Source organism: Ovis aries, chromosome 18 (assembly GCF_016772045.2).
Source record: "Ovis aries strain OAR_USU_Benz2616 breed Rambouillet chromosome 18, ARS-UI_Ramb_v3.0, whole genome shotgun sequence".
Lineage (NCBI taxonomy): Eukaryota > Metazoa > Chordata > Mammalia > Artiodactyla > Bovidae > Ovis > Ovis aries.
Window position 1 is genome coordinate 32,269,397 of NC_056071.1, and position 16,600 is coordinate 32,285,996.

Genomic DNA, 16,600 nt, shown 5'->3' on the forward strand with positions numbered 1-16,600 from the left:
GTTACTCAGCCAGAAAAAGGAATAAAACCACGCCATTTGCAGAGCTGTGGATGGACCCAGAAACTGTCATACAGAAGGAAGTAAGTCAGAAAGAGATAAACAAACGTCATATAACATCGCTCATATGTGGAATCTAGACAAATAGTATAGATAATCTCATTTGCAGAGGAGAAGTAAGACACAGATGTAGAGAACAGAAGTATGGTTCCCAAGGGGATAAGACAGGGTGGGATGAATTGGGAGATTGCGATTGGCAAATATATACACTACTATGCATAAAACAGATAACTAACGATAACCTGTTGTACAGCACAGAGAACTCTACTCAGAGCTATGTGATGACCTAAATGGGAAGGAAATCCAAAAAAGAGGGATATATGTATATGCATAGGAAAAGGCAACTCACTTCAGTATTCTTGCTTGAAAAAATCCCATGGACAGAGGAGCCCTGCAGTCACAAAGTGTTGGACACAACTGAGCGATTGAGCATGTATATGTCCAGCTGATTTACTTTGTGTACAGGAGAAACTAACACACCACTGAATAGCAACTATACTCCAACAGAAATTAATTATAAAAAGAAGAGGGCAGATCCAATCAGAAGAGCCCATTCTCCGACCATACTGGAAAAGGCAGAGTTTCCTACTTGAAAAGCACTGCTCCGGTTACCAAGGAGTCAAAGAGCTCCACTCAAGGCTGGCTTCATACCTGTCCCCTGCGCTCTGCTATCTGCGGCCACCGCATGCTGTTGCCTCTGCCCCGAACCCTTCCCTGGGCTGTCCAGGGTGCCTCTCCCTGGACCTGCTACAAATCATCCCAACTTCTGGTCTTGGGAACCCTTTTCCCAGTTTATCATCTCATCCTACTTCTCAAACTCGATTACTTTTTGTTTTTTCAGTCACTCTGTCATGTCCAACTCTCTGCGATCCCATGGACTGCTGCTTCCAAGACCCACACGAGAGGGAGCCCAAGGCGGGGCACCCTCCGCTATTCAAGCAGGCGCCTGTGGCCTTACGTAGACGGTGTAAGCCCCTTGTCTCAGGGCTTTATTTGGCTTTCTATGTAAACCAAGGAATACAGCCTCTTTTTCTCCTCTATTTTCTTAACTGCAAACTCTTTCCTTCTCTCTCTCTAAATTTATATATCTCTCTCACCACGGCGTCCCGCTTCGAATTACCCTGGATCCACCGGGGCTGGACCTCGGCACTAGCATGCACAGGCTTCAGTAGTTGTGGCGCGTGGGCGCAGTAGATGGAATTCCCCAGCTCTGGAGTATAGGCTTAAAAGCTGTAGGGCACAGGCTCAGTTGCTCTAAGGTACGTGGGATCGTCCCAGGCCAGGGATCGAACCCATGTCTCCAGCATTGGCAGGCAGATTCTTATTCACTGAGCCACCAGGGAAGCCCTCTCCCCCATGTTTGAGCCTACTCACCCTTCTAGCCCCTGTCGTCCTGCACAGCCTTTACCTGGAGTTCCTAAAATGCAGCAGACATGCTGGAGCCTCTCCGTTTGCACACGCTCTCTCCCTTTTCTGCTTCCTTACCTATCAGCCTAAGTATGACACCCCCTTGGAAGCTGTAGTCCCCAACCAGCAGCCAATCCAGGCTGGGCAGGTGGCCTTTCTTGAGCTCACTTGCCCAGTGTTCCTTCTTCCTCCTGTCCTTAAATAGATGCCTGAACACACATGGGACGTTGGCCCTCTGGCAAGGGAAAACATGAGGGAGAGTACAGCTGTCCTAAGGGCAACTATGGGCACAGACTGACCCAGGTGAACAGGCTTCCTCAAAGCCCTTTGCAGCCTTGATTGTTAACTGTAGATCTGGTTCCTTCACCAGACTATGACCTCAGAGGTCGAGGGCAGTATCTGTTTATATTTATAACCTAGCACGTAGCAGAGGGCCTGCTATGTAGCAGGAATGTGGGCTGAAACAATGGACTCCAGAGACATGGTGACCAAATGCTGAGGGTCCCAGGGAGGACCCTCCCAGGCTGGATTTAAAAGTTTAAAGCCATTTCTGATGCTGCCTCCTAGTGTGAACCGTAAGTGAGCTCAATGTCAAAGGATGGAAAGGTTTATTATTGACTTGTAAGCTGAAGGAAGTTGTGGGTTATGTATGACACTGGGGTTTTGTGCAGAAGAAACATGTTGAGCTTTTCTAATAATCGCTGGTAAAATGTGAAACAATGTGAACTGTGGCTGTGTATGTATGATTTTTAAGTAACATGGTCAGCTTTTTGAAGCCATTTACCATGCTCAAGGGAAAAGAATCCTGTCCTCTTTCTGGAAGGACCTCTTTGCCCATTGTACCAGGGGAGAAATCCATCCCCACCCCCACACTAAAAGTGAAGCCCTCCATAAGCTACCACCATCCTGGGGCTCTGGCAGAGATCCTGTCCTTATTGCAGGGTGGGAGACACAAACTGTGGTTCATACAACTGCTGCCTATCAGCTACTAAAACTGCAATCTAGATGCTTACATTTACATGTGAGTAGACAACACAGAACCACAGGATCTATAAGGAGAATTAGCAGCCAAAATGGGGACCAAACTGCTTTCTGGCTCACACTGAAAAAAGGGTAATATAGGAAACATAAAATTTCCAAAACTTCTAAGCCTGTTAGGGAGATTTAAGAATATACATCAAGAAAATAAGAACAGGCTGACAAGAAAAAGCATCCTAAGAACAGTGACCTTATTTGGCAATTAAAAAAAAAAAAACATGATTGCTAGGGGAAAAACCTAAAAAAAAAAAACACCTCAACATAAGTAGTAAATAGTAGAAAGTAGTCTCCAAAAAAAAAAAAAAAAAAAGCTGGTGGATTAGGAAATCAATTCAAGTACCTACGAGAATCTGGAAGAAAAAAGGCAAAGTAAAGGAATTAATGGAACTCCTGGTGGGCTACAGGCCCCGGGGCCACAACTGGACATGACTAAGCATACAGAGTGCCACAGTGAGTGACAGTAAGTCAGACAGAGAAACACAAATAGCATATGATATCGCTCATATGTGGATTCCAAAAAATGATACAAATGAACTTATTTACAGAGCAGAAATAGAGGTACAGGTGTAAAAAACAAACTTATGGTTACCAGGGGGAACAGGGGTGAGGGGTAAATTGGGAGATTGGGATTGCATGAAACACACTACTACATATAAAACAGATAACGAATAAGAAGCTCCAGTTTAGAATAGAGAACTCTACTCACTACTCTGTAACGACCTATTTGGGAAAAGAATTTAAAACAGAGTGGATATATGTGTGCATAGAATGGAGTCATTCTGTTATACAGCAGAAACTAATATCACATTGTAAATTAACTATATTCCAATAAAAAATTAATTTTTAAAAAGCCGCACACACACACAAATACTTGTAAAAAGAAAAACATAAGCAAATGAACAGAGATCAATACATTAAAAAAAGTGGAAGACAATTTGAGCTGAAGAAAGACTTGAATTTTCAGTTCAACAATGTCAGAGAGAATTACTGAAAAAAGAAAAGACCTATAACTTGAAGAATCATTTTCAAGAATAAAGAAAAATTACATAAAAAGGGGCTTCCCATGTAAGAATTAAAGATTTTAAAATTTAAAAAAAAAATTAATTAAAAAAAAAAAAGGGGCTTCCCCGGTGGTCAAGTAGTTAAGAATCCACCTGCCAATGCAGGGGACACAGGTTAGATTCCTGGTCTGGGAAGATTCCACATGCCTCGGGGGGCAACAAAGCCTATGTGCCCAAACTACTAAAGCCCGCACGCCTAGAGCCTGTGCTGCACAAGGAGAAACCACTGCAATGAGACGCCCAGCCCCTCTGTTTGCAACTAGAGAAAGGCCACATGCAGCAACAAAGAAAAATAAAATTAAAATCTTTTTAACAATCCTTAGCAAAAAAAAAAACAAAACAAAACCAATTTACCCAGAGAGGAAAAATAGACAATAATTGACTTTCTCACCTGCAACACCAAAGGCCACAAATTTACAAAGCAATGCTTATATATTCCAAGACGAAAGATTTGTGATTGTGACCTCAGAATTTTACAACGAGCTAAACTTTCCTTTAAATGTGACTCCACTGCCTAAGGCCTGGGTTTGATCCCTAGTCAGGGAATTAAAACCCCACAAGCTGCATGGCACAACCAAAAAACATTACACATACATAAATGTGACAGCAAAAGAATATGCAAGTTAAGATACTCAAGGTTCTGGAAAGTAAGCTCCAAAAATCAACCAGCAAATTTACCTGAAGTATTCCAGTCAACTGGGAAATGAATAACATTAAATAATTGAAGATAGAGGAAGATATTATAGAAAAAAATTTGTGGGCAACAACACCAATTAGAATCTAAGATTATAAATAACAAGTGGGTTATAATGTGATAATTAACTGTCAATAAAGGATGCTTAGAATAGAAAAGACATAGACGATTTGGTAATAATCTAGAGATAAAATTTCATGTTAATCCAACTATATCTGAAAGGGGGAATGGAAGGAGAGAAGAAAAAGTACGCTAAAACTTTTATCCTATCTGGAAGAGCAGTTGTAATGTGATTGTGTGGATCACAATAAACTGTGGAAAATTCTGAAAGAGATGGGAATACCAGACCACTTGACCTGCCTCTTGAGAAACCTGTATGCAGGTCAGGAAGCAACAGTTAGAACTGGACATGGAACAACAGACTGGTTCCAAATAGGAAAAGGAATACGTCAAGGCTGTACATTGTCACCCTGCATATTTAATTTATATGCAGAGTACATCATGAGAAACGCTGGGCTGGAGGAAGCACAAGCTGGAATCAAGATTGCCAGAGAAATATCAATAACCTCAGATATGCAGATGACACCACCCTTATAGCAGAAAGTGAAGAACTAAAGAGCCTCTTGATGAAAGTGAAAGAGGAGAGTGAAAAAGTTGGCTTAAGGCTCAACATTCAGAAAACTAAGATCATGGCATCTGGTCCTAACACTTCATGGCATACAGATGGGCGAACAGTGGAAACAGTGGCTGACTTTATTTTTCTGGGCTCCAAAATCACTGCAGATGGTGACTGTAGCCATGAAATTAAAAGATGCTTACTCCTTGGAAGGAAAGTTATGACCAACCTAGACAGCATATTAAAAAGCAGAGACATTACTTTGCCAACAAAGGTCTGTCTAGTCAAGGCTATGGTTTTTCCAGTGGTCATGTATGGATGTGAGAGTTGGACTATAAAGAAAGCTGATTGCCGAAGAATTGATGCTTTTGTTGTGTTGGAGAAGACTCTTGAGAGTCCCTTGGACTGCAAGGAGATCCAACCAGTCCATCCTGAAAGATCAGTCCTGGGTGTTCATTGGAAGGACTGATGTTGAAGCTGAAACTCCAATACTCTAGCCATCTGATGTGAAGAGCTGACTCATTGGAAAAGACCCTGATGCTGGGAAAGACTGAGGGCAGGAGGAGAAGGGGACAACAGAGGATGAGATGGCTGGATGGCATCACCGACTCGATGGACATGGGTTTGGGTGGACTCCGGGAGTTGGTGATCGACAAGGAGGCCTGGGGTGCTGTGGTTCATGGGGTCGCAAAGAGTCGGACATGACTGAGTGACTGAACTGAACTAAACTGAATCTACTCTTGACAGTTCAGTAGGAAAAGAATCTGCCTGCAATGCAGGAGACCTGGATTTGACCCCTGGGTTGGGAAGATCCCCTGGAGAAGGGAATGTCAACTTAGTATTCTTGCCTGGAGAATTCCATTGACAGAGGAGTCTGGGGTCTATAGTCCATAACGTCGCAAAGAGTCAGACACAGCTGAGCAACTAACAACACATACATACTCACTCTTGATGGTGAGAGAGATACACATACACACATATGTTCTAATATGTTTGTTAAAAATGTAAACAAGTAGAAAGAGGAGGTATAGATACATCTCTACAAAGAATACACATTAAAAAAAATCTGAGGAATATGCTAGTGAAAGGCATATGGTAGGCCCCAAAGAAAACCTCAACACAGTCATAGATACAACTCTTAAATACTAGTAGACCATATTGTAGAAATTAACATCACATATTTAAATCAAACAACACAAGCCACTTGAAACTTTTTGACAACGTTCTTCCCCAAACAAACTCTTCTATCAAAGAGAAAATGTTTAAAAAGAGAAAAGACTGAAATTAGAGATATTTGAGAAATGATTGACTATGATTACACTACTTGTCAAAGTTATGAAAGGCAGGCAATGTTATACTCAGAGAAGAATGCGGTAAACAATGAGGATAGCAAGTAAATGAATTAGATGTTCAGTTCAGTTAGATGAATAATGAGAGAAGAGTACAACAAAGAAAATAATGATGCTAAAAATAAAATGATTAATTAGAAAAAAGGAAACAATTAATATCAGCAAGCAATAAAAAGACCAAAAAAAATAAAAAAGCTAGTGCTTTGAAAAGATCACTAAAATAAGCACAAATATACAACATTAGGAGGCTTCCCTGGTGGCCCTGCCTGCAGTGCAGGAGACTCGGGTTTGATCCCTGGGTCAGGAAGATCCCCTGGGAGAAGGCAATGGCAACCCACTCCAGTATTCTTGCCTACAGAATCCCACGGAGAGAGGAGTCTGGTGGGCTACAGTCTATGGGATTGCAAAGAGTCGGACACGACTAACACTTTAACTTTCATACAACATTAGAAATAAGAAAGGGGACACAATTACAGGTACAGAGGAGATATTTAAATTGTAAGATAACTCAAGATGAATTAGAAAACATTCCAGAAAATCTGATCCATGACCCTCCACAAAAAGGGAAAAAAATCTACTCTCCAAAAAGGGCATCTGTCTCAGATTGCGTTTCAAGAAACTTCTGTAAGCTTGGATTGCTTATGTCCTTTATTCTACAACAGAGAAATTATAAGAATAGTATTTTAACATTTATTGACTATTTAATATGTGCCAGGCACTATGCTAAGCAATTTATATATATCATCATGTTCAAAAAAGCTTACAAACTCATTGAAAGAGATTAGTATCAAATGGATATGAAAACTTGACAAGGAAACTTGACATATCATATATGATATGATGTATCTCGTATATATGCATAAAATTGATCACATTTATAAATATAGATAATAGCTTAGATAAAATACTACTAAATGGAATCAAGCTAGAAATTAAAATAATAGTATGTCATGACCAAATAGTTTTTCCTCCTGGGAATTAAAATAATGGTGCAATGTAAAGAAACCTAGTAATATCATTCATTATACATACTAAACAGTGAAAGGACACCGTCAGAGTCCAAAGAACACCCATCCCCAAGTTAAAACAAAACAACAGCAACAACAAAACTCTTAGTAAACTAGAAGCACAAGGCAACTTTCTTAATGTGATTTTTAAAAGTCACCTAAGGAAATCAACAATAAGCATCATACCCGAGGCTATGGTTTTTCCTGTGGGCACGTATGGATGTGAGAGTTGGGTTGTGAAGAAGGCAGAGTGCCGAAGAAATGATGCTTTTGAACTGTGGTGTTGGAGAAGACTCTTGAGAGTCCCTTGGACTGCAAGGAGATCCAACCAGTCCATTCTGAAGGAGATCAGCCCTGGGATATCTTTGGAAGGAATGATGCTAAAGCTGAAACTCCAGTACTCTGGCCACCTCATGAGAAGAGCTGACTCATTGGAAAAGACTGTGATGCTGGGAGGATTGGGGGCAGGAGGAGAAGGGGACGACAGAGGATGAGATGGCTGGATGGCATCACTGACTCGATGGACGTGAGTCTGAGTGAACTCCAGGAGTTGGTGATAGACAGGAAGGCCTGGTGTGCTGCGATTCATGGGGTTGCAGAGAGTCGGACACGACTGAGCGACTGAACTGAACTGAACATGAAAACATAAGAAACTTTTTCATGAAAGATAGGTACAAAGCAAAGTTGCCTTTTCTAACCACTTCACATTATACAATGTTGCCCTGGCAGTTCTGGCCAATTTAGTGAAACAAAGCTACAAAAAGGTAATATATATGAATAATGGAAGGAAAAACTTTTTATTATTTCTAGGTGATATGACTATTTACCTAGAAAATCTTAAAAAAAATTAATGGAAAAACAAGAATAAAAGAGCCCAATAGGATGGCTAGATATAGAGCGAGGGCGCGTGCACGCGTGCGTGGGTGCGTGTGTGTGTGTGTGTGTGTGTGTGTGTGTATTAGTCACTCAGGTGTGTCCAACTCTTGGTGACCCCATGGACTGCAGCCGGCTAGGTTCCTCTGTCCATAGGATTTTCCAGGCAAGAATACTGGAGCGGGTTGCCATTTCCTTCTCCAATAGATATATACACATACATATTAGTGAATGTTAATGATAATCACTTAAAAACTATAATGGAAAAGATTCTATTCATAATATTACATACTGTCTCATAGGCAGCGTGTGTTTAGTTGTGACCAACTCTTTGAAACCTCATAGACTGTAGCCTGCCACACTCTTTCTGTCCATGGATCTCCCAGGCAAGAATAATGGAGTGAAAAAAAAAGAATAATGGAGTGGGTTGCCATTTCCAGATCTTCCTAACCCAGGGATCTAACCCATGTCTCCTGAGTCTCCTGCACTGCACGCAGATTCTTTACTGCTGAGCCACCAGGGACCTTCACTACATATTATAAATTTAACTATAATTTAAAAGTTCAAGATAATTGTGGAAGTGTTAAAAGTTCACACAGGTATGCTATCTTTTTGCTAAAAAAGGGAAAAATAAGTCCTATAAGACTATATACTTATATCTGTGTATATATTCATAAACTCTGGAAACTTTTAAAGCTGGTGAAAGTGAAAGTTGCTCAATCATGATTGACTCTTTGTGACCCCCATGGACTATGCAGTCCATGGAATTCTCTTTCAAACCCAAAAGATGTAACCAGAGATGAGGTCAATTCGTCCAGGATTTAATTCCATCTCAATCAAAATCCCAAAGAACATGTGAATTCTGAAGCTGCCTGAAGCGTAAGAGCCAAAGAAGCTGCACAAATTGTAAAAGCAAAATTATTTCTGAAGAGTGGGAATTCACCCCACCAAATATAAAGCTACTGAATGCCTTACAGCAGTGAGGATTAGCATAGGAGTTGGTTCTGCACTCTGTGGGTGCAGAACAGAGATTTACAAACATATTCATGACTTCATGGACATGTAGTACAAGATTAAAAGGGCATTTTAGATCAAAGCCAAGAGCAGATTATTCATAAGCTAGAGGGATATATTGTACAACATGGGGCATATAGCCAATGGTTTATAATAACTGTAAGTGAAGTATAACCTTTAAAATTGTGAATCACTATCCTGTACACCTGTAACTTAAAGAATATTGTACATCAACTATGCTTCAATTTAAAAAAATGGGAAAAATCAAACAAAAACAGTGGATTATTCAGTGAAAGTTGTTGAGAGAACTGGCTTTCCATCTGGAGAGAAATGAGAAGCGAGTGTTCCTATCTCACATCACACAAAGATAAGTTCCATGGGAATTAAAGATTTAACAATAAAAATAAACTATTAAAATAGAGTATAAGTAAATATTTTCAGTATTGGCATAGGCAAAATCTTTCCTAGGATGACCAAAGCCAGATACCATAAAGGAAGAGATTAATGGATTAGACTATATAGAAGTAAAAACTTGAACACAACACCTCATATTAAATGAATGACAAAGGTCAACACAGGAAAAATGTCGGCACTATAACAAGCTCTTATAAGAGTAAACAAATAAACAAGCAAAGGACCTCAGCAAGCAATTCACAAATGAAGAAGCTCAATGACCAATAAACACAAGAAAAGCCACTGGACAGCCTCAATAATAAATAAAGAAATCCAAACTCAAACAATAATATCAGCCCTTGTGGAATCTGGTAGTACAGGTGGTAAACCTCCTAGCAGGAAGCAAGCAAGTTATAGTTTAGCCAGAATGGAGCTCTGTCTGAGTGTGCCCCTTATGGGCAAGGAATACCTTCACTTTGTAAGCTGATTCCCCAAGAATCGTATACAGCTATCTATTGTAGTTGCGTGAGAAGAGAGCATTAAAAGTTCACACAGGTATGCTATCATTTTGCTAAAAAAGGGAACAATACATCCTATAAGACTATATACTTATATCTGCGTGTATATTCATAAACTCTGGAAAGTTTTAAAGCTGGTGAAAGTGAAAGTCGCTCAGTCATGACTGATTCTTTGTGACCGCATGGACTATGCAGTCCATGGAATTCTCTAGGCCAGAATATTGGAGTGGGTAGCCTTTCCCTTCTCCAGGGGATCTTCCCAATCCAGGGACCCAGGTTTCCCACATTGCAGGTGGATTCTTTACCAGCTGAGCCACAAGGGACGCCCTTTAAAGCTGGTAACAATGGTTAACCTTGAATTGGGAAGGGAGAAGGGATGGGTATTAGGCAGATGTGGGACAAAATGGAATGGAGATTTTGTTCTCTCTATAAATCTTGTTAGCAATTTTCTGAACCGTATTAATGCATTTTATCTGTCTAAAAAAACCTGAACTTAAATTCCTGTGCTGCGCGGTGAAAATAATTAAAATGGAACTTGACTTTCTTCATACAGATCCTCCCAGGACGCTCGGGAGTGCTTTTGAGCCAGGAACTAACTACCCACATCTCATTCTACAGTCCTAGCTATAGGGAGACTGAGTGGCAGTGCTTATGGAAAATTTCACTCTTTAAGAGTTTTTAAAGGGCAGTTTGGTAACATGTATCGAAATGTAAAACTTTCATATCCCTTCACCGAGTAACGTATTTTTAAAAATTTATCCTGAAGAAATGACTGGATATGTGTGAAAAGATGATTCTGCAGCATTATTTTCTTGTGAGGGGAAATTGGGAACTATTACTATCCATCCATTCGCACGGGAAGAGTGTAAACTGTGGTCGTCGCTACTGATGCTGCTGGTGTGTGGACCACACTGTGAGTTGCAAGGCCTCAGAAGCTCCTTGACCCACGCCCCAGCTATGAGGCTCTGGGTCTCTCCTCCCCGCACCCTCTACCTCGCCCTTGGATGCACCATCCCACCCTCGGCCAGCCTGCTCACCTGGTCAGCATAGGGCTGCGGTGGTTGGGGTTGGAGCAGAAGATGTTGTTGGACTTGCGGGTGCCGTCCAGAAACTCCCGCACCGACTGGCTGCGGAGCTCCGCCAGCGGCCGGGCCTCGTGCTTGAGGAACCACTGGTGCGCCTCGAAGCACTTGGCGCAGATGAGCTGCTCACACTCGAAGCACCAGTAGTGGGCCAGCTCTTTGCAGCGGGTGCAAAACGCCTGCTCGCGTGCGATCTGCTGGTACACCGACAGCCGCCGCTGCAGGCTCTCGAAGAAGACGTTGTCCAGGGCCTGCGCGCCGGCACCTGAGGGCCAGGGAGCCTGGCAGACGGGGCACTGTATGCCGGACTCCTCCAGGCATCCTGAGCACAGCGTATGCAGACAAGGCAGCAGCTTGGGGCACTTAGCTTCTGCCCGGCAGCCCTGGCAGCGCAAGAACTGGAACTCTTCCTCCGTGGCTTGCTGGGGAATCAGGGAGGGAGGTGAGACGTGAAGTCCCAGGAAGCCCCACCCAACCGGACACCCACCCTGTGGCTGCACGCTGAGAGTGGCACTTCCTGTTTCATACCAAGCTGTCAACGGATGACACAAAAACCCAGCCTTATCAGTATCCCAGTCCTCCATTGACTTAGGCCTTCTCACGCTCACTCCATGATTTACTGAGCATCCGTTTCTCATAAGACACAGTACCAGGCCCCAAGATACACGGATGTATAGCAGCAGTCCCCAACCCTTTGGGGACTAGGTTACCGTTTCCTGAAAGACAGTTTTTCTATGGGTGGGGTGATGTAGGGATGATTTAAATGCATTATATTTATTGTGCACTTTATTTCTGTTTCCACTGTGAAAATTCGGTAGTGCAAGTGATGAGAGCGGCTGTAAATACAGATGACGTTTTGCTCTCTTGCTGGCTGCTTGCCACTGTAAGCCCGGTTCCTAATAGGCCAGGGCAAGTGACAGTCCGTGGCCTGGAACTTGGGGACCCCTGATTCCAGGACAAACCCCTGCCTTCACAGGACTTTAAAAAAGGAGATTCATTAAATGTGTGTCATATAACCTCACAAAAAATGCTTACTGCACTTTGATGGTTCCTCAAAAACTTAAACATAGAACTACCATAGGACCCAGCAATTCTACACCCAGCTATATACCCAAAAGAACAGAAAACAGGATCCAGATGCTTGTACATCCATTATTCTGTACACAGCATTAGTCACAGTAGCCAAGGAGTGGAAACAACTGAAGTGTCCATCAACAAATGAATGGATAAACAAAATGTAGTATATACATACAATGGAATGTTATTTGGCCTTAAAAAGGACATTCTGATACATGCTACAACATGAAAATACCTTGAAGACATCATGTTAAGTAAAACCAGCCAAACACAGAGACAAATACTGTAGCATTCCACTTATATAAAATATCTAGACTAGGCAAATGCAGAGACAGAAAGTAGATTAGAGGTTACCAGCAGCTAGGGGGAAGAGGGAGAAGGCAATGGCACCCCACTCCAGTACTCTTGCCTGGAAAATTCCATGGACGGAGGAGCCTGGTAGGCTGCAGTCTATGGGGCCACTAAGAGTAGGACACGACCGAGCGACTTCACTTTCACTTTTCTCTTTCATGCATTGGAGAAGGAAATGGCAACCCACTCCAGTGTTCTTGCCTGGAGAATCCCAGGGACAGGGGAGCCTGGTGGGCTGCCATCTATGGGGTCACAGAGTCGGACATGACTGAAGCGACTTAGCAGCAGCAGCCAGGGGGAAGAGGAGAATGAGCAGCTTAAAGGGTACAGATTTTTGTTTCAATGAAAAAATTCTGAAAATTGACTGTGGTGATGGTTACATTGTGGAATGCATTTAATGCCACTGAATTGTACACCTAGAAACAGATAAAACATAGGTAACATAATACAGTACCTGGCACGTGAGAAATACTCGAACATGTTAACTAGTATGGTAAATATTATTCCTAGGTGTTATAATGCAACAAATAAAAGTTAATGCAATATTATTTGTACTTTCATGAAGGAGAGTAAAAAGGGGCTGGAAGAAAACAGAGCAAGTGATCTAAGCACTTCCTTTGGGGGTGGGGAGTTTGTGCAGGAAAAGACCAGTAAACCCTTAAAAAACTCCTCAGGATGGGGGTTGAGGGAGCACGGTGCTCCAGGAAAAGGATCCAAGTAGCTTCCTAGAGGAGACACCACAGGAATCCTGGGCCTTAGCCAAGACACCTCTTTCCCACTTTCTGATCTGAGGACAAAGATTCTGGCTTGTCCACACCTGGAGCTTGTCCGGGTCTGCCAGGCGGGTGCGATAAGACTATTACTTCCATTTTCCTTAACAGGTGGTCCTTCATCTGAGGTAGGGGATAAGAGGCATGTCGCCAGCTTGGGCGGAAGAGACTTGGGCGGAAGAGTCTGGTCCGGGGTGCCACTCACTCTTAGCATCACCCCGCTGCTCGTGGAGAATCGCAACCCAGAGAGACCTCTCCCCTCAAACTCATGCTGGCCCCCTTTTCTACTTTCCACGACCCCTAACCCAGCCGAGAAGATCAGGACCCTCGCACCTGGTCTCCCTTCTTTACGTCATTTTTCAAGGTACTTGGTCAAGTTCCCCAGTCCCTCTATTCCACCGACCATACGTAATTAACAAAGCCCCAACCCCATCTCCCAAACGCAGTAGTACCTCTGTGGGGCTGTCGCTATGGCTGGACTGGTGGCCTTCGGAGAGTGCCTCCGGGGGAGGCATGCTGGGGGAGTGGGGCAGTGCGGGGTCCTGCTGGGGCCCCGGAGATCCGGCAGGTTCCGGATCCTGCTGCATGGAATCCAGCGCAGTTTCGATTCTCAGTTTCGCTCTTCGAGAGCGGAGAAACTGAACCCGAGGAAGGCGCCAGAACACTGAGCTCCCGAGCAGCCCTAAAGGGGAGGTGCCAGCTCAGGGCCCACCTCCCAGAGGAAGTGAAACACTAGCTACCGGCGGTTCTAGGGTCGGAGAGGCTGGCCCACGGTCCTGAAGACACGCCCAGAGCGGCGAGGAGGGAGAGAAGAGCAGTCACACGCAGGACAGCGGCAGAACTGATGTTTGTGCAGAATGGAGGCCGTCCCTGCCCTCGGCTTGGAATCTTTCATTCAGCTCACATTGGCACAGCTTCGTGCCAGCCCTCAGCTGGGAGCAAGAGCCACACAGCCGGGCCACGCGTGGCTCCTACTTTGGGAAAAAAAGGGAAAGTGTTAGTCTTCTAGTCGTGTCCGACTCTTTGGGACCCCATGGACTGTCGTCTTCTAGGCTCCTCTGTCCATGGGATTCTCCAGGCAAGAATACTGGAGTGGGTAGCCATTCCCTTCTAAAGGGGATCTTCCCTACCCAGGGATGGAACCCAGGTCTCCTGCACTGCAAGCAGATTCTTTAGCGTCTGAACCACCCCAGATCTAATGCAGGAGCAGTCCCCCAAAGGGAGATTTTCACAGTGTTGAGACTGGCTGGACAGGAGATCACTCAGCTGGGATTTGAAGTGATGGTGGGAATTTGCCAGGGATTCAGAGGCTGGGGATGGGTGGGCAACACTTAAGACCGAGAGAACAGCATATGCAAAGCCATGGAGGTTTGAAACAGAAGCTGTTTCGAAACTAGTTTTGAAACAAGCAACTCATTTTGGTTATTTTCAGATTCAAGAGGGGACCCATGCATGATGTCAGACCAAGATGGGCTGGGCAAGATGAGGCTAAGGAGATGGACCAGGGCTATGGACCACAGAGAGTTGGTGAAGGGTTTGAAAACAAGCAACCATGTCCATTGTGTATATTGGGACAGTCTCTCTGACAACCTAGGGCCAGGTGGTCTGGGACAGTGGCTGTGGGATGAGAGGAGGGACCCGAGTCAGACTGGGAGGACGCTGAGTGGAGATGACGGCATCAGGATGATGCCTGATGTGACAGCAGAAAGGGCTGGTGGATCTGAGGCAGTAGGGAATGGGGAGAGCTGGTGGGCAGGTATGAGAAAAATGAGGAGACAGCAACTTAGCAATGGGTCAAAGGAGAAGCCCCAGCTCTCAGCTGGTGAGGGGAGAAGGCACAGCTCCAGGTGGCATCACTGGGCCAGTGCCCCTGTCTTCAAACCTCAGTGCATTCCATTCATTGTGATGACTCCCATGGACCCATTTTGTGTTCAGTTCCAGCTTGGGACAGATTAGAAGGGCAGTGACAGGACTTTGCTCTTGTAAAACTTTAATAGTTGGGGGTGGGGTGAACTTATAGTTCAGGGTCAGGGTGGGAGGATAGGGGAGAACTAACTTCATAGGGACAGTGCAAAAACCTCAAGAGCCTACTGCATGCACCCTGCTGCTTGATTAGTGTCCCCAGGGCTTTAGAACCAGGCTATGAAGCTAGGAAAAGCCAAAGATGGTAAGGAGCCATTTGCAGAAGGGATCTGGAAGTGGACTATGGCTGAGGGGCCTTAGGAGGCAGGACCGGCATGTGTGGAACAAGAAAAGCTTTAATTTCTTTGCCCACTTTGGAACACAGCCTGCCTTGTTGGAAATTAAAATTTGTTGGTATACAGAGTAAATTCACCTTTTGCATTTGGTTTTCTCCAGCCAGGGAGAAGCAAGTTACCTTTGGGTACCTGGATTGTGGGGTGTGCTATTTCAGCATCTGTAAGACTGAGGGTCTGTGATGCTCGGGAGGGCTGTCCTGGGATAGCACTATGCAATCCCCTTCTTTACTCTGCCATGTTCCCTGAGATCTGCACACAGAATTTCTTTCTTTTTGTGCTGAAGCTCAGGCCCTCCTGCCCCAGGTTGACCCATAATGACCTGGTTACCCCTTCATGCAACAGATAAGCACTGACATCCTCTCTGTGCCAGGCCTTGCTTGCTGGGCTTTGTTGTTGTTCAGTCGCTCAGTCATGTCCAACTCTTTGCAGCCCCATGGACTGCAGCACGCTAGGCTTCCCTGTCCTTCACCATCTCCCAGAGTCTCCTGGAGCTTGCTCCAACTCATGTCCATTGAGTTGGTGATGCCATCCAACCATCTCATCCTCTGTCGTCCCCTTCTCCTACTACCTTCAATCTTTCCCAGCAACAGGATCTTTTCTAATGAGTCGGCTCTTCTCATCAGGTGACCAAAGTAATGGAGCTTCAGGGATACGAACAGGAATAATTTGCTGATCATGCCTTGGAGAAACCCTAAAGGCAATCTTCCCCAACTCCGTCCAGAGTTTGCTAGTTTGTGCTGAGAAGGCTGGTAGCATTTCTTTGCTTCTGGAGAAGATTCAGCTCCTGAAAACTCCCTTGCAAAGCTCAGCTTCTCTTCCTGCTCCTTTTCTAAGACCTAGTGGGAAAAGGTTTAGGAGGAGCGGACCGCTGCGGGCCTCCAGGACCACTTGACCACCCTTCCTCCCAGCCCCGCGATCGCAGTTCGGTCCTCCCAGCGCAGGGGGCGCTATGCAACGGTGCGAGCCGGGCGCGGTCGGCCTCCTCCTCCTGCACTCGGGCCGCCCCTCCCCCTCCCCCGGCAGCACAGGCGAAAC

The 16,600-nt window shown here is 44.4% G+C and overlaps 1 protein-coding gene across 9 annotated transcripts in view; it reads right to left on the reverse strand.

Annotated features, from left to right (window-relative positions):
* Positions 1-13,973, reverse strand: part of PML (PML nuclear body scaffold) — a 52,684-nt gene extending 38,711 nt beyond the window's left edge. For all 9 annotated transcript variants that reach the window (XM_042235267.1, XM_004017861.5, XM_012098711.4 and 6 more), the window contains exons 1-2: positions 13,760-13,973; positions 11,065-11,531 (exon numbers count right to left, since the gene is read on the reverse strand). In XM_042235267.1, coding sequence (XP_042091201.1) covers positions 11,065-11,531; positions 13,760-13,894 — 602 coding nt within the window. In that variant the 5' untranslated portion in view covers positions 13,895-13,973. The remainder of the gene's footprint in view (positions 1-11,064; positions 11,532-13,759) is intronic.
* Between the last annotated feature and the right edge of the window lie 2,627 nt (positions 13,974-16,600).